A 24,897-nucleotide genomic window follows, 5' to 3' on the forward strand; every position below is an offset into this window, starting at 1 on the left:
ACGCAAGTAGGTACACTCTGCGCTGCCATAAATATAAGAAAATAAAGTTGCGCCTTGGCTAACAGCTATAGTTTTTGGCCTAATGGTAAGTGTTTGATCCTAACAATATCACAAGTGGATCAGACCATTATATTTAGTACCAAGTTAGTGTGCAGACATCGCATGTTGTGACGCGTTTTAAATCCGTAAAGTCATAGACCAAAACGAACAATATCACAAATGGATTAATTCGTTGATTATTACCAGTAAATTATAATTTATATTCAAATGATCGAAATTTATAATTTTCTAAATTATTTTTATTAATATACAAAAATTATTTTGAAATAAAATAATGTATTATAAATTAAATTTAAAAATAATTTTATGTCGAAAAGTTAGTATCCCATGCTCTGAGGGTTAATTTATGAGATTCAGTATCTAAGTTTAAACATAAGTTATTATTCAGTATTCTTCTCAGAAAACATAATTTTAACTTCATGATCCGACATGTTTTTAAAATTTCAACTCCCTAAACTTAGAAATCCAAAGATTATATTATACACTCAATTTAAATTGATTAACACTCAATTTAAGTCATTTGGTATATAAAATACATATATTAATTTTTTTTTTCCAACAACACGTACCTTATTAACAAAAAATTTGTTAACATTTCATACATAAAATTATAATTATATATCAAATTCGATTATGTTGATACTTAAAATTTTTATTTTTGTGCTATAATCTCAACGATCTGTAAATATATTTATTGTTTTAGTTTTTATGATTCACGTATGGCATAATTAATATACCAAATTAGAATTTATTGTTATTCGAAACACATAAATTTGTGTCATAATTTCAATAATATGTAACTATTTGAACAAAAAAAATACCGTAAAACTGAATTATACAAACATGTGAGGTCAGACAATTCAAACAAACTTTTCCGACATCGAAACTGAATCATAAGTTATATCAGTGGCTGAATGCCAAGTTCCCCTTACTCTAATTACGTTTGAAAATAATAAAATTATAAAAATCATCACATAAAAAGTGTTTATGAATTTAATTATTCTAATATTTTTTTTATTAATGCTAGAAAAGGAAAGACTTCACATGGAATGTTTAATTTATGAAGTTGTAATGATGGAATTTGGATGAACAAAATGTTTTGAAAATAATATTTTAGGAATTTTAAATTATGAAAGGTTGTATTGTAAATTATTTGATAAACGAGGTTGTTTTTAAAAATATTGTTTTAAAGTGGGTTAGAATCCTCAAATTCTCTATATATATTTATTATTAATTGCATAATATTAGAAATATTTTTAACAAAGCATCTCGTGACAAATGGGAAATTTAAAAAAATAACAATAAATTTGTTTCTAAAAAAAATATTTTCCCTGCATTTTTAAAATTTTAAAATATAATTTATTTATGTTTTATCATCCGTTGAATTCTCCATTTTTCAGGGAACCCCAAATTTAAAACCCTTGGAAATTGACGGCGATTCATCGATATCCCAGTTCCATTCGAATTCAAATGGCGGGCAGGAAATCCAAGAAACGTGCATTTGTTGAGATATCTTCATCTTCTGAGGAATCGGAGTCTGTGATTGAGGAGTTCTCATCGGATTCTTGGTATTTTAACTTATAACGACTTAGTTTCCTCAGCAAAATTTAACCAATTTTCGTTGAATTATTTGAATGTGCCGTCTCTATGCATTATATTGGGTTTGTTATTTTCTTCTTACGCTTGGATTTTCGTTTCTTGATTCAGTACTGATGATGATTACGACGACGACGATGACGCGAGCAACTGGAGTTATTCGGAAAATGAGGACGAGGATGAAGATCATGCCGATGAAGATGATGAAGTATCGACGTGCAACAAAATTATTAAGTTTCTTCAAGGTGCAAGCTTGTGGGCATTATTGATCAACTAATATTTCGGTGAAATTGTTCATTTTTTTTCGTAATGATCTTATCTATCATGATTAGAATTAGATGAATTTGGATTGTTTGTAATGCTCGTAAATTAGCGTAGCACACGTTTACGCACGTGGATGCAGTTAGACTATTTCCCTATGTTCTGCAGGAAGAGCTGATCTTCAAGAACTAAAGCTTGTTGAATGTAAAGTGTACCTTCGAAGGCATGGTTTGAGGCTCTCGGGAACAAAGGAAGAGTGCATAGAGAGAATCCAGGAGCACTGGAGGTCAGTTATTGTATTTCATTATTCTGATCTATATATGTTTGCATGCAGTTTCTTTTCCTATTTGCATTGGACAGAATCATAGAACCGTGTGAACCTGAATCAGGCTGGTTTGCCCCTGATAGATATGCTAGGATTCATTAATGGCATCCATCAAGGGTCTTAGTTATTCGTCAAAGAGAAACTTTGGAGCAAAGGAAATGCAGGGATATAGCATCCTTGAGATAAGTGGCTGAAGGCTTTGGCCACAACATAAATTAATGGATTATCACCGTTCCTTTTTCAACCTCAAACCAGTACCTAATGAATCCCATGAATGCCATACTTAAAAAACTTGATACCCGGCCTTGTCCTCCTGATGAATCCTATTAAGAACACCAAAGGCATGCCAAGAGTGTGAACCATGATTGGAATTTTTAGTAGCTAAGCAAGTTTTAAAGTTAATTCCTGCCTTTCACATTTTTAAGTGAGCCCCTAGTTAGTACATCTCTTCATTTCTTGTTGCATCTGTTATCATATCTTTTCTTAATCTGAAGATCACTTTTTTCTAGTAACAGTTTTTGAAGTCTAACTGCACTCGTATCACTCGATTTGAATTCACAACAAGTCATGGTATTCTCCGGAAATGAAGTGTAGGTGTGTGCAAAATGCCTAGTTTGCATATGCAGGTTATGATAGGATTACCGCGAAATTCAATAGATAGTGCTTATGGTTTGTTGAAGTGTGAAATAGCTGGTAGGGTGAATACATGCTGATGTGATGGCACCATTTTCTTGTTTATTTCTCGTGAAATGAGGAGTTTTTGTCACAGGTTGAAAGATGGCAATGGTGAAGCTCTCTATCCCAGGTCATCATTTACTATCAACTGCACAGGTACTCTTTTTCTATCTTAACAAGTTGTTTGATTTCAGCCTACTCTTTTCCATTCTTTTAGTTTCAGTTTTACCTCTTTGGCTTTTCTCGGTGTAGGTGATGTGTGCAAGGGAGATGTCGTTTTGTTTAATCAGAGAGTATATGAGAGGCATCAATCACTACTGCTCCTTAACCATTATTTGCTATATAGTTTCATTCATTAGTATTATCTTCTTGATCGATCATATATATTTTTACAGTTTCAACAAAATGAGAAGACATGGAAATGTTCTTGGTAGAAGGACTGTTGTTGGGAGGATTGTGAAGGAAAGCTACGGTGCAGCTAAGCAACAACATACCTTTACTGTAAGATAGATTTTGTGCATCTGGATCTGAATTGTTCATAATAAATTCAAAAAAGATAACTAAACACGAACAGGAGAAAACTTGGTGGATCTGTTTGTATTATTATATATGCTTCAATCTTTTTATTCTTGTTGACAATCCAGGTTGAAGTGTTGTGGAGCAAAGGGACCAAGAAACTAGCTCCACTTTCCCCTTACTTGTAAAGGGCCGCAATCTTTACAAGATGAAGACTTTTAGACAGGTGAAATAATGTCTGACCTAGCAGACTGGTTTTGTTGTTAGACATTCGCAAAATCATTGTTTTCACATTGCCGTTTCAGCGTTGGAAGAATGAAGGAGAAAGATTAAACATACTTGCTGAAAAACATATGAGAGGAGCTGCTGCCAGAAGTATAAAGGCTTTGAGAAGGAGAAAAATGGAGATAAAGACAAATAAAACCCTCACCCATGAAGGTTTATCTTTCTTTTCCTTTGAATAGCATCTCGTAATACATTATTATTTGAAAGTTAATTTGATTTGTTATGTGGTGATAACCAGGAAATAAACGTTGTAAGCATTTCCGTAAATTGCATCCATCTGGAACAAAGGAGACAAATCATGTGAATAAGAATCGTGTATATGAGCCGAGAAAAACCTTCTCTAGAAAAAAGAAACACTACCCTCGTCAAAACTTTCCTCCATTTGAAGAACTTAACTCACACACCAGAGATTTTAGGCATCCTACACCTCATTTGAGACATAAAAGCCTGAAACAATCAGACCAAGATAGAGAACCTTTCTTTCAACCAAATAACAATCATTGTCAAGATTCCTACGCCTTCAATCCCGGCATTTCTCAAAGAAGACCACATCACTTTGCCATCAACCCTCTTTGGGAACTTAACCAGGGGAGCCACATGTACAATGCTTACTCACACTTTACTCAAGTACCGGAATCAAGGCGATTTGACCAAGTCCTTGGAAGAAAGAATGTTCACCCACAACTTTATTCATCGCCTCGTGAGGCAAACAGGTGGAGATAGCAGTATAGGCATCTGCTACTCCATAAAGAGCAGGTTATGGTTGATAAAATGGACATGCCGATTGGATTGTTTTAAGACCGTGAAACTCGAAATGTGGAACTGGGAATATATTGTATATATTCAATGTGTTTGTTGCTGATATTTCTGTGTTGTAGATAGAAAACTGAAAATGCTTTAATGATGTCAGGAATTTAAAATTGTAGGCGTTGAATGAAAATATGGTTGATAAAGAAACATTGGCGTTTGTCATACTTTATGATATAATTGGCCGTAGACTTGAGAATTAAGATACAATAGTTTATTTATATTTAGGTAAATATTTTGAAAATATTATATACATTTTTTAAAAAACGTTCAAGAAAAGTGACTGACCTCGTTTGCGTTCCAACTAAGATTGATCTTGACTCGTACTACAGACCTTTTCATTATACCCAACAAGCCAAATCATGGATCTAACATGGGATGTGTCTTTAACATTTCTATTTATTTTCACTAACATTTCTAATTTTTTTACACGTTCATATACTTCAGATAGTTCAAATTGTTGGCCTATACTTTAGGAAACCATGTGCGCCACGTCTTTTTATATGAAACACTTCTTCTAGAATGAGAAGGTGGAGGCCATGCCAAGGCTGATCCGATCTTAACATCGTTTTGTGATAAAGATCTCGAGTGCCCTCGCTTTGGAGTTGCAATGGATGATTCGTGATAGAAGCATGATGAATCCTCTGCGCACATTATTGAGGGCATGCGAACACTTTCCTTGCACAGATGTTGTCTGAACTTCACTTGTTCCTCAAGTCGAACGACTTCTTCTTCCAATACCGCAACTTCAGCCAGAAGTTCCATAATCTGAAATTTGACAAACCATATAAGACCAAAATTTGTAGCAGAGAAATGAAACCAGAATTTTAGATGTATGATTATTTATTACACTTATTGGGAAAGTAGATCTTTAAAAATATTACGCATACAGATTGAAAAATCCACCAGTTGGGGTTCTTTAATAGAGATTCTTAGCAAGTGATGGTGAAATTATGTCGATGTTGGGTACCTGTCTAACAGGGGATCCAACAAGGACGATCTCAAGGTTCCGACGGAAGCTTTGTTTGTAATTTTTCGATATTTCTGGTTTTTAAAATTAATGATGTACTAATTGTATCACAATGAAGAAACACATTAAGCTTGATGAAATTGTAAAATATTGCTTACATATTGAGGGAGATGAGCAGAAATAGGAGGTAGAGTCCCCAGGGGTCTATCGAGAGCTCTCTTCAAAGCCCTGTGCACATTCTCTTCATGTCTCAGCTTCTTCTTTAGATCATCAACCTGTCAAATTCGACGACGAAAACTGAACTACACTACGAATGTAACCAAAGACTATATGCTGAATGTGACATTTGTTTGTGACAGAATGTCATTACATCTTGGATCAAGGCTGATTTTCGTTCTCTCTGTGACCGGTTCCGTATAATTTTCTCTAGATGAGATATGAATCCTTTTGGTTCCATCTTCTTCTCCTATCAAGATTCAAACACACCACTAGTTACACACGCTAAAAAGTTGATGGGATATTCTATCCATGCATTTCTTGCGAGTTTTAGTTTTAATACAAAAATTTTCACATTTTGGCACCACATGTTAAAAGTTTACTCATCATTGAACTATGAATCATAATTAGACAGCAATGAAGAAGTTCTGAATTAAAGATACTCACTTGTTGAGCATAAGCATTGAGGTGCTTTCTTGAAATTTAAAAGATTGCCAACTGATCTTCTATTCAGGCAGTAAAAGAACCATACTGTATTTGTAGCATAAGATGACAGATGCACACACTCAGATATATATACATACACTCTCACGCCTACGTACAAGTATACACGCTTTACTACGTCGGCTGTCTTCATTTAGGATTTAGCATGTGTGGGGGACTGGCGAAAGAGAGTGATGGCAATAGTCCACGAGCACGACACATCGGTAAAATATTAAGAAGATATTATAAATATCATGGGTTTTAAACCCACTCGGCTTCTTGGAAGATTAAACTTTTTTCTGAAATGTGAAAAATCATGGTTAATTTGACACCATACATATTCATATTATGTATGGATTCTTGGGTTCTTGGGTACAACTCCACTCATTCAAACGTAGCTTTAGGACCCTAATTACTTAAATGCTTCATTAAACATTCAGTTCTTGAAAATCTATTAAAATGACAGATTAACTACTAGGAGTTGGCAAAGGTGCATCATATTGTTAATTCTTGTTTGCATGATTACATCGAAATTTAGAATCTAGTAGAATAATTATTTTTAATTGAAAAGTTTTTTTAGAAAAAGAATTGAACCATAACCATATATTCTCCATACCGGTGAGATATATTAAATTTTTTTATTTAAATAAATACATATTATATGTTTCATTACTTTTTGAAACTATGTGATTCATTACTAAAGTATAATATTTTGTCTTATTTTATTATTATTAATATATATACGAGGTATATAAGATGAAATTAAAACTCGAAGCTAGTCAAACCGATGACAATGAGTGGTTTAAACTTTAAACATAAGATTTAGATTTCTTTGTTCGTTCAAAATCAATTAATAAATGATGATCAATTTCTGTTGGGAAATAACTTAATGATGATAGAAACCTAAAATTCTCCCAACTTGTCGAGATAAATAAAACAGTCATTCTTGTACTAAGATATTATTACAATTTTAAAAAATATTAATTTTATTTTTTATATATAAAGGAAAAATTTGTTATTTTGTCTTGAAAGTTTATCGTTTTACGATTTTAGTCTCGTATGTTATAAAATTTCTATCTTAGTCTGCTATCTTTGTTTTTTTTTTTTATTATTATTGCAATTTTGATCATTTTTTCAATTGATGTAGCACCAATGCATTGCTAATACTATATTGATGTGAGTGGTGTCACAATATACAACCATCCAAGTGACAACCCAAATGACAACTTAATGTTGCTAACACGCTTTATTTTTTTTAGTGCATTTAAATTGAATCATTTGAAATAAATTTTAAACACTATAATTTTTGGTTAATTTTAAGGGGAAAATGATTTTTTGGTCTTGTATTTACTTCTTTTCGATTTTGGTCATCTACATTGTCAAGTTTCAGTTTTAGTCTGCTATCTTCTTTTTTCTGTTGCAATTTTAGCCCTTTTCTGTCGTGATAAAATTATTAAAATTGTTAAAAATACTAAATTAAAATTTGATAACCTAGATAACCAAAATCGCAAAATGACAAAATTACAAGACAAAAAATGCTTTGTTAGATTTAATTTAGAGGATTTCAATTTAATAGTATACACACAGAAATTCTATTACAACTAATGTAGGTTGACAATTGAAATTTATAATTCAAACTATTCAGTAAATTAAACCTCTACTTTCAAATCAAAATCTTCTACAAAGCGTAATGTATTTTAAAAAAATTATTATATAAAAATCGAATATCGTACATGTAGTATGTGACCTTCCTCTCTCCATCTAAAAAAGCCGCACATTCACTTCCAATTATTTAATTATATCTACATCTCCAAAAGTTACTCTTGCAAAAATATCTTGTACATATTTTGAGATCAGATTCGTTTAATTTTCTAAAATCATATTTGGGATATAGCAAATTTATGAAGATCTTTTGAGCTTTTAAAATATTAAAATAAAAAAAGATTTTAAATAACAAATCAGTCTAACACAAAATTAAAAAACCGAAATTTACCCAATACACATCAAAAAATAAACTTATTCGCTTGTTATAAAGAGTTCACAAGCAAGCACCTAGTCAGTGATTCGTGCGAACATTTGATTTCCAGTAATAAATAACCATTCGACCAAGCTCGTGCGACACACGAGTTCAAAATTCTAGTGAAAACATTGTAATATCATTTATTTGTAGAGAGAAAATATATAACCTGAAAATTATTCATGAGATATATTAAAAATATATGATACGGATACCCTAACTCGACCATCAATGATAGTTCGCGCTGGGACCAGCCGAGAAAAGATGTAGAACTCAAGGCCAACCAATCTATAATTCTTGCAAAAATAAGAAGCCAAAAATTTCTAGTCATGAAGCGAATGACCTGTACCGGGTCTATGCCCCGGAGCAGTGGGTCGAAAATTTTCGACGAACTCAACGGAAGAACCTCCATTATCTCCAACCATTCTGTTTTTCAGGGATTTAACATTATGTCCTGGCTTTGAACATGACTTCCTGCACTTCAAATGTCTTCCATTAACACTAATGATCATTTCTTGGCTCACAATGATGAGAAGAAGTGAAACTGATAAAAATGCCAAAGTCGGGCTTGCTTTTGTAGCCATTAGAAACAGATTTTAATATAACAGTTCCGGAATGTAGTAGAAAAGGAAGAGGGAATGTGGGAAGTTGAAGCAGAGGAAAGCGTTGGATTTATTTGAGTATTTTACTCAGACAGTTGCTAGAGCTGGTGCAGTAGATATATAAGGAATTAAAAAGTATGCATTGTTAAGCAATGAGAATATAGCGAATTCCTCACAATTTATCAATGAAAAAACAGATTCATTTTTTAAGTTTGACTGGAACGCAAAAATCATCATTTCTCTTTACTCAAAGATATATTTAATTGGTGTTTGGTCATCAAAATTCTGAAGTGCATGCTTCGTATGTGCCGGACACCTTTTGTTTTGGTTTGACAGGTTATAAAGGGAAGAACGAGCAGTGATAAATACAAGACATCGTTTCTGTCTGTACTTGTTCATCCACCCATTGCAGACAATTGGGATTGGGATTTGATCTTTGAGGGATTGTTTATCCCTATGTTGACGCTAGCGCATCAAATTTTAAAAGCGTGATTGAGTGTCCACGTTTTTTTTTACGATTTTATTCATGGAACTTGTCTTCTCTTCTTTTCTTTTCTTTCTTTTCTTTTCTTTTTTTTTTTACTCGCCAACATTTAGCTAAACCTAATAACTTGACATTGTTTTTTTCCTTTTTTTGGTCTGAAATCACTCAATCAACAAAATATTATTGTTTATTTGACATCGATGCTCTTTTACATGGCTCATACAACGAGAATAAATATACATTAAAATATATCTAAACAAAATTTTTCTCTCATTTTGAAATATTGAATGTCGTTTTGTTTTATTTTTCCCTTTGTTTGTATGTAGATTTATTTTAATTTGTATACTAAAGGTTTATTATTGCTACAAAAAAAAATGCCAAATAAACAATATTTGGTGAGTTTTTTGGTTTCGAGCTAAAAAATGATCAAAATAAAAAAAATTCCAAGTTATTATATGAAAATCAAATATTGACAAGTTATAACATACTAAAACAAAAAACAAGTCAATTTACGGACTAAAATTCACAATTTTTCTTATATATTATGGTACACACATATTGTTCGGCCAACTTTTTCTTGTATGCATGAGTTGTTAATTTATTTGGCATATGTTTTCAATTTTGGACTTGATGTCTAGCACATTTAAGTATGAAATTATTGATCCAATAGCATTTTGAAAGGAATAAATCCAATAGAATATACTTTTCCAAGAAGCTAGATAAAATTTAATTACCCAAAATGTTACTAGATAAAATTTAGTTTCAACGAACAAATTAATTGTTAGAGAAAAATCGTAATTTAGGAAAAAAATTAAAAATTTCAAGATTAATTATTAAAAATATTATGTCGGTCTCATTCAATAAACCCTATTTTCTGTAGTTTGAGGCACTATGGATACCGTCAGACAAAACATGGTGGACCTAAGCTCATTCCAACATCATATGTTTTACTACTTTACTCGAATGGAGTCATGGAGTTGGTGAGAAATATCTCTAACTTTTATTATTTTTAAGGAAAACTGTAATTTTTTTTTTTTTGTATTTTGCTTATTTGTAATTTTGACTTTTTATGTAATTCAATTTGGTTTTAGACATGTATTTTTCGACTTTTGGTAGGCGTGTCGATGTAGTGTTGACGTGTGTAATGTCAGAACTAAATTTTCTCAAAATACCAAAAAGTGTACATAGTAATAAATCATGAACTAAATGTATCGAAAAAAATATCAAAACACTAAACATTAAATCACTATTTTTCCAATGATACTAATTGTTAAAGTAACCATAATGATGCTAATTAAACTTAAAATTTATGAGAATCTTCACGTCAAACAAGACCTTTAGACCGGGACATGACATATAGTCCATGTCATAAATTTTGCAAAATTATATTTTTTCTTTGAAAATGTACATATTTTTCATTTTTAATTTTATTATTAGATAATTTAATATTTCAGTTCACTAACTTATATTTTCAATTTCAACCCTCATCATCCTGAAAATCGGTGATGTTGTAATGTTCGGCGCTGCATCGAAAATTTCAAGTTACAAATGATCATTTTTTGACGTCACGCCCGTACTTTGATGAGAATGATTAAAATTGAAAAATTCCACTCAATGAACTACACACATAAATCCATCGACAACTTGCTTAAAAAACATGACTCCAAGTATAATGATCCCCGTGTACTCCATAGACCATAACCTAAATGTTTTGAGGTGATTGATTATTAAATAATACACCAGCATTTAAAAACACTTTGTGTGTTAAAAATAGTAGATATAATATAAATTTATATTGTAATTCATATTTTCATTTTGAAGACATAAAGTAAGTAAAAAAAAAATACGTGAGAAAGCTGAAATAAAATAAAACAATAAATGATATGTGAGTTATTTTAAATAATTTAAAATAATTATTAATTTTTACTCCTTTAAAATAGGAAAAGAAGTTTAAAAGTAAGAGTTGGTCTTCCGGATTTATGTTCGTGAGACGGGTCAACTTTATCCATATATACTATGAAAAAATAATACTTTTGACATAAGCATTAATACATTTTCAAAAGTTGAAACATGTCAGAGATCCGCATAGAATTCATGGGCGAGACGATCTAAGTGTCTCACTTGTGTAAAAGGAATATGGGTGTTTTGGGTGAAGCAAAAAATATTTCACCATCAACACCAAAATTTATTCACTTAACAAATAGTAATAGATATTGTATTAAAAAAAATAACATTCAATTAAAATATAATTCTCTCGCGCATAAATATAGATTATACTATGATACGATTGAAGTATTTCTCCTCCTATGATGTGGATAAATGTTAGTTTTTGGATCATCAATATATATGTCGACTTTTATAAAAATATGAAAAATCTACGTAATTTAATGAAATTGGAATAAGAGAAAAACATTATTAATATATTATGGACTAAACTAAAAAATTCATTCATCTAAAAAAGTACTTTATTGATAGTTTGGCATATAACACGTAATATTAATTTTTTTTTTTAAAAAAAAAACCTACACGTAATATTAATTAAACGTGAAAAGTTGCTTATTTAATAAGTGGGTATCCACATAGGTGTTTCGGGATTTTTCATGCATCCATCGCAGAGTTTGAACAAGTAATATGAAAAGATAACTAAGTGACAAAAAAACAAAATTAAACTCATCTGGCTATCGCGATTTGTAAGTCACTGTGTTGTTCAAAAACTTATTCAATATATATTAAAGTGTAGTTTGGTACATGAGATAAAAGAGGGATTGATAAATAATCATCTTTTATCCTACGTTTGGTATCTTTTTAGAAAGTTCATGATAGTATCATGAGCCCGTGATAAATAATTTTATATAGAGATAAAATATCCTTTTTATGATATGTGATAATTTTAATCTAATGATAAAAACACCACAAATGACTTAATTGCCCTCAATATATAAAAATCATAAACCTTCTATCATTTCACTTTTTGGTAGAAATTAAAATCAAATAAATATTTTTATTTATTTTTATATATTATATAATAATATGATAAATATATAAATAAACTCAAGATAATTATATAAATAATTTATATAAATCTCAATAAAAATATTAATATCACTCAATTAACCTTAAAAATTTATTTTTGACTTGACTCAAAAAATTAAGGGCTCAATTATCATATTATATAATATATAAAATTAGGTAAAAATAAAAAAGAAATCATGTAAGCATTGTCGGTGCATGAACAGTTAAGAAATATGAACTCAAGCAACAACTTTGAAATTATAAATTTATTATGATAAGGTTAATTTTGTCATTACAATCTAATATATAAATTTAATCACTTTTATTGAAATCATATCAAACATTAAATATAATATCCTACGTCTTATTTATCATCAACTTATCCTTATTTTATATATCACATGTTTATTCTATCATGTGTACAAAATTATGCGTAACTGATAATCAAACCATGTCAAGCCCCATAAATTTAGTTGCACTGGCATTTATTAGAAAAATAATATTTTTATTTCAAATAAAAAAAATTCCATATGAACTTATTTTGGTACATTTATAATTTCTTAATAACTATTTCAGCCCATCCATTTTTTTTTCAAAATTTAAAAATTCACAAGTTAATCAAATATGTTTAATTTAGTTGGATCATTGTTTTCATTAAAAAAAATAAATATTATCCGAACAACTTTTACAAATTATGACAAAATAATCTCTAATATTTTCAACATATTTGTTATTAATGATTTTTTTTTATAAAAATCAATTTGTGCATATAAAATAATTATTTCCAAAAACCTATGGTACAAGCACTTTATCCTCAATCTTGGACAATGTACGCTCATGATTTTTCTAATGTGTCATTACTCATATCATTATCATATTCATGGAAATGGTTTTTTTAACTTCTCCAACACTCGAACTCAAGACTTTCAGACTTAAGTGCTTAGGTTCCTATAGTGTAAGTACCAATTGAGCGGAAAGACCATGAGGACACGAGACTTTAGCTATTTAAGCTTGGAATTCATGTTTTAGAGTGTTGAGGAAGACGAATGAAATCATTTTGAAAGATAATATAATACTATGTGTGATGACACATGAGAAAACCACAAGGACACGAGGTCTACGATCGAGGATAGTTCGTGGTTGTTATAAGCACGTATACAACACATATACAATTATACTAGTATTCAGGGAATAATTATAAGTTGAGATAATTAGGGAAGAACTGGACTCAGTCGAGCAGGAGTATGACTAAAGGAGATTTGGGCTTTCGGAAATTAGATAATATAACATCGCTCTTTTAGCAAAACAGAGTTGGAATCTAGTATCTAATCCAGTTTACTATCGGAAATTACATAATTCTTAATACCTAATATTTGTGAAGAGAGATTGCTTCAATAAGACAAGTTTCACCTTCTCCTACTCTTATTTTGTAGTGTAATTTCTCCCGATACGTTTTAATATTATCCTCCTTTGTATTTGAAAAAAACATATATATCCTAACAAAAAAATTGATATTCAATATTTTTATTATTAAATAATTATCCGAGATCGTTATGTCGTCTCGTTAAATGTGCAACTCACTTGACATGTCCACATTCAAATTTTGTGAATTAATGTTGTGTTTGAATCGATGAATTTGAATTTGTCGGAACTAATATAAAGAATAAATGTGAATTGAGGCGCAAAAATATAATTGACCAACCTAAATGATTTAAAATTTTTCATTTTGATTTTGAATCAAATAGATACAAAATATTTGAGATATGAAATTTTTCATTTTAATTTTGAATCAAATGGATATAAAAGATTTGACGCGTGAATTGAAGGCAACTCAAAGAATGTAAACGAAATATGGTTAATTGCACTTTCCCCTTGACTATACTAGTATTTCTTATATAGCCCCCAGTTAATCACATTCCAAAATTTTTATATAAATCAAATGAAAATGTGTGTTTTAAGTGGAATAATAATTCAAGCCAAGTACTCATTCATGTATTCGTCTGCACACTATCCGTTCACTCACGTGATTATTCATGCGAATATATTTTTCAATTTAATTAATTTCTTAATTTTTTTTGTTAATTAGTTATTATTAAGATTAAAATATTATAAACATCGGTTGATAATTTTTCGGTCAATACTTTATTGGTGTCGTACAAGATTATTTGTTTTATAAACATACAAAAAGATAGTGATCACGGGTTATTAGATGTTACCCGCATGAATAGTGCGTTCATCCACTCAACAATGACAAGTGTGCTGAGTGACAAATTATAATCATTTATTAATACATTATAATTTAATAAGTGACCGTAATTTATATATTTAACACTTGACGTATTATATGTCAAGTAAATCAGAACATTACCCATGTGATAACATGAACAAAACTACGATTAAATTATATGCGATAAATTATAAATCATATACATACAATATATATAAGTAGTTATTGGAAAAAAACAATATCAATCAGGAAACCACGCCTATTTCCGACACAATTCCCCATCCCACGTCGGTCATTATACGCCGCGGATTCCCCGCCTCAGAGTCGTCGCTGTGCCGTCGAGTCGCCGTCGTCTGATTCACCTTTCACGGAATTCATCCATCGAATATTCTGAAGAAGGCAAATTTACTGTGATTTTCTTTTTTTGTTTATTGACTTCTACTTCGTTCCGCACGCCGGGGAGCCCTCGGCGATCAGAGCGTATCACCTATTTTGTGTTAATTGTCTTATACGTTTCTCTTGTCACTTCTTAATCGCTAACTTATGTAGAGCAAGAAATGGCTGCAGGGATAGCTTGCATCCCTTAGCCATCAATTTGTGTTGAATGATTGACTTGTTTATATCATGAAATTGCTCTGTTAAGTCGTGAAATATGAGAAAACTTCTTGAACATTATGCGTTTAAATTTTTAACTATTTTTTTATGTACCTAAACTTCTCGACAAATCTACAAGTGTAAATCATAAGATTGCTAAATACAAACTTGGATCATAGCCATTAATGTACTTGATATAGTGAATTTTAAATTGGGCTATGTACATGGCTAGTTTCTCCATCTCTATTTCACTTAAGATTGTCAAACTTTTCCTGTGGATTGAATAAATAATTCACTGTAGAGCTGTCAAGGGAGTCGGAAACTGAAAACCGATGCAAAGACTAAATTATTAATATCTATACGAGACCTTGTGACCTGAGGAGTGGAGCGTATTCCTTGATCTCCCAAATGGGTTTTTAAGAGATACATAAAACTACATGCACACTAAGGAATGTAGACCTGCCTTTAGTTGAAGAATTTAGTGACTCAATCATGAACTGTCGACTTTCAAGATCCGCAAGACTCTCTTTCGAGTTGTGACTACTTCCATGGATTGCTGATAGAGACAGTTTAGGTCCCCCATTGTTTTGAGTTGAGACTAAAAGCAATTTAGCTCAACTCTTGACAATTCTATATTTTTATTCTTGGATTGACTTATTGCGTAACATTTTTTAAAATATTTCAGGGTACAGGTCATGGGCTGATAATTAATGCTCAACAATTTTCTGTCATACGTAGTGGACTTAGATCTATAATCGTATGCTGTATACTAGAATCTTTAGGTGCGATGAAGAATCTTTAGTTTGTTTCCTGCCTATGGAATGACATTATATGCTCCTTTATTAGCCATAGTATTAGACTGATGTTAGATGTTAAGCATATTTGGATGTATTTATCTCTTCTGCAAGGTCCATTGCCTTGTTACTTCACTTTTTGCTTTGAGAAACTAGGTAGCTTTTTTTATCAATTATTCTTAGAAAATAGTGCAAAGGGCGAGGGGAGTGATTAAAATCTGAATAAAACCGCGATTGATACTTGTTCTAGTTTAACAATCCAAGTGCAAATGCATTTTGGTCTTAGAAGTATAAAATTTGGCACAAAATCATTCAAATTATATGTAAGCAAATGGATTCTAGAATGACTTTTACATAAGTTTGACGGTGCATAAAATGGCATCTCTTCATTGGTTGGTTTTAACACTCATTTATTGTTCTCCTTGCTCTTATAAATGTGGACAAATTTGAGTGAACGAACTTTGATTATGCTTATATTCATTAGCACTTAGTTGATTGTTTCAGAACAGTTAGATTATTTTAAATAATTTTTTATGCAATGAAGAGACATGAAATTTATTCAGCAATCATCAGTTAATATTTTCTTTAGGGATTCTCGCAATGCACCGTGTTGGCAGTGCAGGGAATGCATCTACTTCAGTTCGTACGCGCAAAGAAAAGAGGTTGTCATATGTGTTAAATGATGTAGATGGTTCAAAGGTGATTCTTTTTGTTTTAAAATTGCATGCTATCTCACTTTGGTAATTCATAGGTGGCTGGCTTGTGCATTTTTATGTTTAACCACTTTTTCTTTAATTTGTACTTGTGATGTGAATTAGACAACATCAAATGTATCATAAAACCCGAATCGGCGATAAATCTTGTCGTATGATACATATTCACCGAAGGATAAACTTTGGTTGAACATTGTTTACATTTGATGTGCTGGTAGAAGTCCTTGCCATCTCTTTATTATGCAAGAAAACGTCCTCATCATCTCTGGCATTTTATTACTGGGAATATGAAATACTTTTGGACTTGATAATATCTGTAAGGCTGGAGAGATGAATTCTTCATTATTTGCAGCATTGTGCTGGAATAAACTGCCTGGCAGTATGGAATTCAACTGGACCAGATGGGTGTGATAATCTTTTTACTGGCAGTCGTGATGGTACATTAAAGAGATGGACATTGGTTGAAAGTGGTGCTACATGCTCTGCTACATTTGAGTCCCACGTCGACTGGGTAAGTCATTCTCATCTTTGGGTTACTCTAATGCCTACGGTATATCTGTATGAGGTTTTGAAGGTTTGAGTTGTCCACCAAGTACTAATTACCGACTGAACTAATAGTGGCTTTAATCATGGATGTCATCGCTAGTGCTTCTACTCAACATAAATCAGTAGTTCTAGGGCTTGATGGTCTTTTAGATAGTGAATCCAGCAGGCATATCGATATTCTTTCAGAATAGGATTTTTCCATCTTTTGAATTTTGTGGCTAATATGGACGACGTGCTCTTATTTTTTCATGTGTTGATTGGGCAGGTCAACGATACAGTTTTGACAGGTGGTAACACCTTAGTTTCTTGCTCCTCAGATGCCACTGTTAAGGTTTGATTCTCTGTTGCATTTATGTCTTGTCATATATTAAACTTTGCTCGTACATTGTTTTTTTCAAAACTCTTTATATTTTCATCAAATATCAGGTATGGAATGGCTTTTCTGATGGAACATGTGTCAAGACGTTACGGCAGCATTCTGACTATGTCACTTGCCTTGCTACGCCAGAAAAAAATGTACTATTTTCTGCCAGATATTTGTTAAGTACAATGAGGCATGATCTATGGGTGCCTTCTATCAGTTTACAATCTTTACTTTCATGCATTACAGAGTAATGTTGTTGCGTCTGGTGGCCTTGGTGGGGAGGTTTTCATATGGGATCTTGAAGCTGCACTTGCTCCTACCTCTAAATCAACTGATGCGACCGATGATGATTGTTCAACTAGTCTTAATGGTTTGGGTTCCTCCTTGCCAAATACAACAATTCGGCCCATCAGCTCAAGCAATAATATTTCATGTGCATGCCAGTCAAAGTCAAGGATATGTTCCAGTTGCTGCGAAAGGCCATAAAGAGTCTGTTTATGCATTGGCAACAAATGACAGGGGAACACTGCTTGTTTCTGGTGGAACTGAAAAGGTTTCATGGCTTGTTTTTTAGTTGATGAACTCATTGTGTTTTACTGATACTGAACAAGTGCTATTTTCCCCTTTCCAGTCCATATTTATCATAAGATGACATCACATCTCGGACCTGTTTCAGTTTTATATGATGAATTTTATAGGTAGTTCGTGTTTGGGACCCAAGAACTGGTTCGAAAACCATGAAGCTCAGGGGGCACACTGATAATATCAGGGCCCTACTGTTGGATTCTACAGGCAGGTTCGTTGAATAGGTTCCATTAAGCTCATTTACGACTTGCAAGGACCTTGATATTGGAAATCATATTTATCACAACAGTTTGTAGACAAAATTTATCGAAGTTAGCTTGGAAGTGCGTGGATGCTTAGCTGCAGCCAATATCAGCTAGAACATAATCATTTTTATACGGTTAATTAGTCTTGAAATTGTTTATTATTGTTAATCTTTCAGGTGATGCAACTATTCATCAATTTGACTTCCAAGATATCTGTAATTTTGGGAGCAATTTTAATTTCACATCTAAGCAGTCATGATTGTCTGCAGAATTTTTTTAGCCTCTCGTTCTTCTTGACTGAAATCAAAGCTGATAGAAAAATTAAACTATATGTTCCACAGGTTTTATCGTCTAAGTTCTGACTAAGATGAACCGCCATCCTTTGGTTCTTGAGCCTTTTTGTTCTTATATATAAATAAAATTAATCAGTATTTAATAATGATATCATCTTGCAATATGCAGATATTGCTTATCTGGGTCCTCTGATTCTATGATTAGGTATGCATCTTGTTTTGCAAATCATAAGCACCTCAGAAAGCTTCAATAATGTCTCAATGTATCATATACCTATGTTGTGCCGCTCTTGACGTTTGGCTGCTGGTCATGGTAAAATTTAATTTTATTGCTTCATTATGATTGAACTCCGTCGGCGGTAGTTCTGGGAAAGTCTTTTTTAGATTGGGTTGAACTCGCTGCGGAGTCAATAAGGAGTTCTTGCAAAGATTTTTAGTATATCGTTATGAAAGAAACATTTTTATTCAGAACCTGTAAATTTTCAGCCAGCTACGTGGCTGTATCCAATTTTATGTCTATATTGAAACTTCTTAGCTGGTGAGATTTTGATTGCAGCCTCAAGATTTCCTTGTATTAAAATTTCCATGTAATAATAGATCTTTTAGCTATTCTATTTATAGGACTTTTGTTTCATGGTCCTGTATGATTCAAATGGTTCCTGATTTTTTTTCTTGCATACTCATTGTATTCTGGAATCTAGTTTCTCTCTGCATATCATGGCAGCGGAATTCTAGCAATTTAATGGATAAAATCTGACCATGTTCATAATTCTTCTTTATTTTATTCATACTAGGTTATGGGATCTTGGTCAGCAGCGGTGTGTTCATTCCTATGCTGTGCACACAGACTCTGTCTGGGCGCTTGCTAGCACTCCAACATTTAGTCATGTCTATAGTGGTGGGAGAGATCTTTCCGTGAGTGCATATCTTCAATTCTAGTGATACCGAGATTTTCATCCGCTTTTACATTTTTTTCTTTTGCTCTCATTCTGCTGACAGGTTTCAGTTTGCTCTTTTAGTTGTATTTCACAGATTTGGCTACAAGAGAAAGTGTGTTACTTTGTACAAAAGAACATCCTATATCGCAATTGGCATTGCATGAGGATGGTATATGGGTTGCTACCACTGATTCTACTTTACATAAATGGCCAGCTGAAGTGCGCAATCCAATGAAAGTATTTCAAAGAGGAGGTTCATTTTTAGCAGGGAACTTGTCATTTTCAAGGGCAAGGGTTTCAGTGGAAGGGTCTACACCTGTGAGTTGGTTTCTTCACCACCACTACCCCCACCCCCTCTAATGTTCCAGCAGAGAGTTTAGAACTTTAACTGCGCAAGTTGGTGGAAGGGTCTATACCCTTGAGTTAGTTTTTCCTTCTCTTTAAAATGTATCCATGGTAGAGACCACTGCTTGTAGTTTTCTGACATAAGAAAATCAAATTATCGAGTATTTTTCTACTTAGGACTTGTGCCACCATGACCGTTTTTAGCCAAAATTTAAGTGTTGCTGGTGTATCTTCCCTCATGATTCCTGGACTGAAATAATAGAGCTTGAAGTTCGTCGACTAAGCACAGAATGAGAGCTTTGGCTTGTAAGGAAATTTTGCCTGATGAAGAATCTACAAATGATTGATTTCTTGTTACATTCTTTTCACTTTTTATTACCGTCGGCTTATTTGCTTATGTTCCATTAAGATTTGTGGAGTATTCATACTTTGTTGAATTTTGGTTCTGCAAGCTGGAAGTTATTGGTGCTTGCAATAGATAATCTCCAAGTGCTCTAGCTGACTGAGGAAACTTCATGTTCTTGATCTCTTTTTTGTTGTTGTGGTGTCCTCTTTCCTGTCTGGCTTTGAATATTCTAAAGTTTGTTCTAGATTGATGGTTTGTGTTTGTCTTAAACTGGCATTTTGGCACCTCTAGGTTATTTAAATTGAGTAGAATAATTTCCAAATTAAGCTACTGACTTTTAATTGATGGTCTAGGTTCCTGTATATAGAGAACCATCTTTTACTATTCATGGAACCTCTGCAATAGTGCAACATGAGATTTTAAACAATAGAAACATGTCCTGACTAAGGTAACTTGACATTTGATTTCCTTGAACTTGTGACTTTATGATCTACTTTTTTAAACTAGTTGAGTTCTGTCTTTTCAAGGACACGTCTGGTACAGTGAAATTATGGGAAGTTACAAAAGGTGTTGTTATAAAAAACTATGGAGAGGTTAGTGGTACTCTTTTTTTACTAATACTCTTGCATTTTTCAGATTGTCTTTTTGGAGCGTTCTGTTAACTTATCCTCCTGTAGCTTTAACCCTCACCAGTCTCTTCTGTGCCATTTTTTCTTCTGACAATTTCTGACTATTCACTTTTTATCATTAGGTTTCATTGAGAAGAAGAAAGAAGAGTTATTTGAGATGGTATAGATCATTTTCTGTGTTATTTACATCTGAAATTTCCATCCACGCCACGTGACTTTATTTTTCTTGTACAGGTCAGTATTCCTGCATGGTTCACGGTGGATACAAAGCTTGGGAGCTTGTCGATACATTTGGACACCCCACAATGCTTTTCTTCTGCTGAGATGTACTCTGCTGATCTCGAAATTAAAGGGAAGAGCCGGAGGATGACAAGGTATTTTCTTAAACAGAATTACTCCCCCCTGTAAAGCACCTATCTTTTACATTTTCATCTTCACCTTATAATCTGTAGATAGTACTTGAATTGTTTAGAAAAAAGATTAAGACAGCAATTGTAAATGGAGAATATAGGAAACTGCAAAAAATTTAAAACCGAAGAATTAGGCAGATAATTCCTAGGCATCCTGAAACTAACCATGAAGACAGAAGTCCTTATGAGACAAAAACCGAATTCAAACTATGAACTTTGTACTGAAAATGAGCCAAACCACAACAGATTAAATATCTTCCAGCTGTGATGGATTTTTTTATGTTTTTAAAAAAATTTAGAATGGTTATTTTCAAAATCAACTTTGTTGTGGCCTGTTAATACCAGGTTGACTATGGGCTTTTGATTCAGTTGATGCACCATTAATTCCATTGCATGCATCATTCAGTTCCACAAATTATTCCTTTTTTTATTTGTGTTGAAATTCAAAATTGATGAGTATTAGAGGACCATGTAGTTTGTCATTCTTAAAATCTGTCTTCGTTATTCCAATTCAAATGTAGTATGAACTATTTGAATAATAGGTTAATTTGGCAAGGGAAACCCTTAAAGGCCTCTTGTTCATTGTTAAATGAAAAGAAGGCACAGATTGGGATCACAAACGGCAATAAAATGGAGAAATTCCACTGTAAATGAGATTTCTGCAAGGACATTAGCCTTATCTCGACTTGAAGGGGATGGTAAATTGCGGAAAAGTGGTTTTATGGTTTATCCACCATTTGAATTTTCTGGCGTCTTGCCCTCCTTCCATTGTCACTGAAGGCTCTTGTAGGTGGCCCATGAGAAAGAAATTTACTAGCTTGGATGGGACGGAAGATGAGAAAGACTTACCATTGGGTTATTGATTGTGTGCTGATAATCGCCTGCCTCCAAGAGAAAATACCAAGTAATCTTCAAGGCAACTTTCGTCCAATATGAATGGTGGTTTGGCTGCAATTTTAAAGTGCCTTGCCAGTAAAGATTTGGTTCTTTTAAAAAATTATTCAGGCAAGGTGTCACTGCAATTTGGTTAAAAAGCATGGAGAACTTTTTGACACCTTGCTTTTGCATATAAGATTCTCCTGATTGTTGCACGTCCTAGTTCATTCCTATGAACCCCAATAAACTTTGGGAAAGACATTTTTGCTTTTTGAAAAAAATAAACTAATGATTTAATTATTTCCTTTTTGTTTTGGATATATTGGTGGTGATTTACGTATTATTTATGCTCTGGATCTAAATAATTATGCAGATTCTTGGAAACGTCCTTTAGATGTCTCTTTCTCTTTACAACAATAAAATTCGGTGTTTTGTAAATCATGATCTAAATTTTCATTTTAATCGTTTTTTTCTTTTTGTCAAGCCCCCCTGCTTGGAGTTTTGTTGAATCTATTGTCTCATCCCTGGGGTATTTCAAGTTATTGATTATAAGATGTTATAACTTTAAGTTTTCTATGCATGCCTGATTTGACTTATTTATCTTTCTTGAACCTATGTCATTGTGGTTTTTAATTTGTAATTTGGTGTGCATTCGTACCACATCACTCCCTCGTCCTCTTTTTTCCAAAGTCTGTTTTGCAGTTATCATTTTGTCTTTACTGCAGGTGTAGCTTCTACTTGCACCCATGTGAAGGCTCTACGGCACAAATCCTTACACAAGGAAAGCTTCAGCGCTCCTCGCATTTTACGAGTACATAAGGTAAGAGTTTTCAGTGGGTAGCTTATGTCTTGCTTATAAAACTGGCCTAAAAATGTTGTAGCTGTTAATTTGGATATGGATATATAGTGTCACTGCTATTTTTTTCATTTGTATCATGATCTAAAACCTTGCACTGTCAAGGATTTTACTAAAAATATAAGCATTTATATCAACAGTCTGGCAATTGAAATATCACCGTTCATATAAGTTTTGAGATTTCTATAATCAAGAAGCCACTAAAATTCAATGGATTATATCTTCAAACATGAATCCCTCAGTTGCACTTAGAGTATAATGTTGCCTTGTCGAAGCTCAATATTTTTATTCCATTAGATTATCAGGACTGCCAAAAGTGTAAATGCTTTCAAAATATTGTGAAGTAGTGCTATAACAAAGTGAAGTATTGATTAGACGTGGAGAAGCTTTTACTTCCTCGAAATGAGCTAAATTACAAATCTTGTTTGGTGCTTCAAAAGGTTATTTCTTTATGTGATATTCTGCAGTGTGGTCTATTTTAATGAATGATACCGTCTTTTTAAATTTAGCAAAGCTCACTAGTGAATGGTTTGCTCTAATTTATTTTTTAGGTTGTCAACTATGTCATAGAAAGATGGTCCTTGATAAGCCGGTAGATAGCATAAATTTGGATGATCATGTGCCCCTGGGTTGAAACCTTGGCCAAACTCAAGCCTTCTATAGAGATCACGTGCAATAATCAGGCAAGTTTATGAAATCTGTTGAACTCTGATTTCAATACCGAACAATCAAATATACCCCTTGTTTTTTTTTTTTCATTGTAGTTTGTTTCTTCTTAATGGGAGGAAGCATCCCTAGAATAAATTAAAATAAAATGAGGTATACGGAATGTTTTTGCAAATGTTGTTCAACAACGATTCTTTAAAATCGGTTGTTTCTTTTTTCTACTGGCCTCCAGTGGACCTGTATTAGCTTCCGAGAAGCTTCATAACTGCATGTGACACTGTCAAACAACAGAAACTGATAATATTTATGGTCCATGTACATGTAAGGAGGTTAAGTGACATTGAGTTATAGTATGGATCTTATTTCTCTTTTCCTTTTGATTTGTTTCTTTGCTTCATCACAGAGCCTCATAATGCGTTTCTATTTTGTTCAACATTTTTTCCTTCATCATCCATCCCTTCTTGAGTTCTAGATAGAAAGTCGCATCTTTCTCATTTGAGTGAAGTGTGGTGGTTCATCAGGTACTACATCCAGAAATGAGCTTAGCCACTGTTCGTACATATATATGGAAGAAACCTGAAGATCTTATTCTTAACTACAAAGTGGTGCAGGGAAGGTGAGGGATGACATATTGAGGTGGTACATTCTTTCTATGCATTTTGGTTCATGTTATGGGCCTTGCTACCTTTCCAAGTTTCATTTAGTTATTTTGAAATTTATTTTTCTGGTATTTCAACTTTTTTATTGGAGTCGTACAAATTTGAATCAAAACTTGAGTAGGCTAAGAACTCGACCAAAATTACAAAGCATTGTTGCTGATGTTAACTTTTGGCGTAATTACCATCTCCAAAATCTTATTGAAAAACAGGTTACTGTTCCTCTTTTAGCGCCTTATCTATTACTTCGCCCTGTGCAGGGTTAGTGAAAGTAATCTACCATTGTGAAGCATAATCCATGTAAAATTCTTGAAATTCTGCATCTTCCGGGTGAGCTACGCCTTTGGATACTATTTAAGTATAATGTGGAATTAGGATTTGGGTTATTAAAACAATCACAAAACAAAGCTCGACTTGCTAGTGTCTGAGGAGAGAACTTGCATTCTGTGGGGACTTTAAGAGAGTGGCTAATCACAGATATTCCCCAACGGATTGTGATTAAAAT

The 24,897-nt window shown here is 32.7% G+C and overlaps 1 protein-coding gene and 2 pseudogenes across 2 annotated transcripts; 2 read left to right on the forward strand and 1 right to left on the reverse strand.

Annotated features, from left to right (window-relative positions):
- The first annotated feature begins 1,472 nt into the window (after positions 1-1,472).
- Positions 1,473-4,728, forward strand: LOC142539621 (uncharacterized; annotated as a pseudogene).
- Positions 4,729-4,799: 71 nt separating this feature from the next.
- On the reverse strand, positions 4,800-6,273 carry LOC142538871 (uncharacterized). 2 transcript variants are annotated; one of them, XM_075644168.1, is made up of 5 exons: positions 6,159-6,273; positions 5,866-5,961; positions 5,654-5,770; positions 5,496-5,569; positions 4,800-5,293 (listed from the first exon to the last, which is right to left on the reverse strand). In XM_075644168.1, exons 2-5 carry the CDS (start codon positions 5,950-5,952, stop codon positions 5,227-5,229), a joined length of 345 nt encoding a protein of 114 aa, XP_075500283.1. In that variant the 5' UTR covers positions 5,953-5,961; positions 6,159-6,273; the 3' UTR covers positions 4,800-5,226. The 2 variants fall into 2 exon arrangements, with proteins under 2 accessions (XP_075500283.1, XP_075500281.1); XM_075644166.1 differs by lacking the exon at positions 5,496-5,569.
- An 8,505-nt stretch (positions 6,274-14,778) lies between these two features.
- LOC142539622 (uncharacterized) lies at positions 14,779-24,356 on the forward strand (annotated as a pseudogene).
- The last annotated feature ends 541 nt before the right edge of the window (positions 24,357-24,897 follow it).

The sequence above is a fragment of the Primulina tabacum genome, chromosome 3 (assembly GCF_025594145.1).
Source record: "Primulina tabacum isolate GXHZ01 chromosome 3, ASM2559414v2, whole genome shotgun sequence".
Taxonomy (NCBI): Eukaryota; Viridiplantae; Streptophyta; class Magnoliopsida; order Lamiales; family Gesneriaceae; genus Primulina; species Primulina tabacum.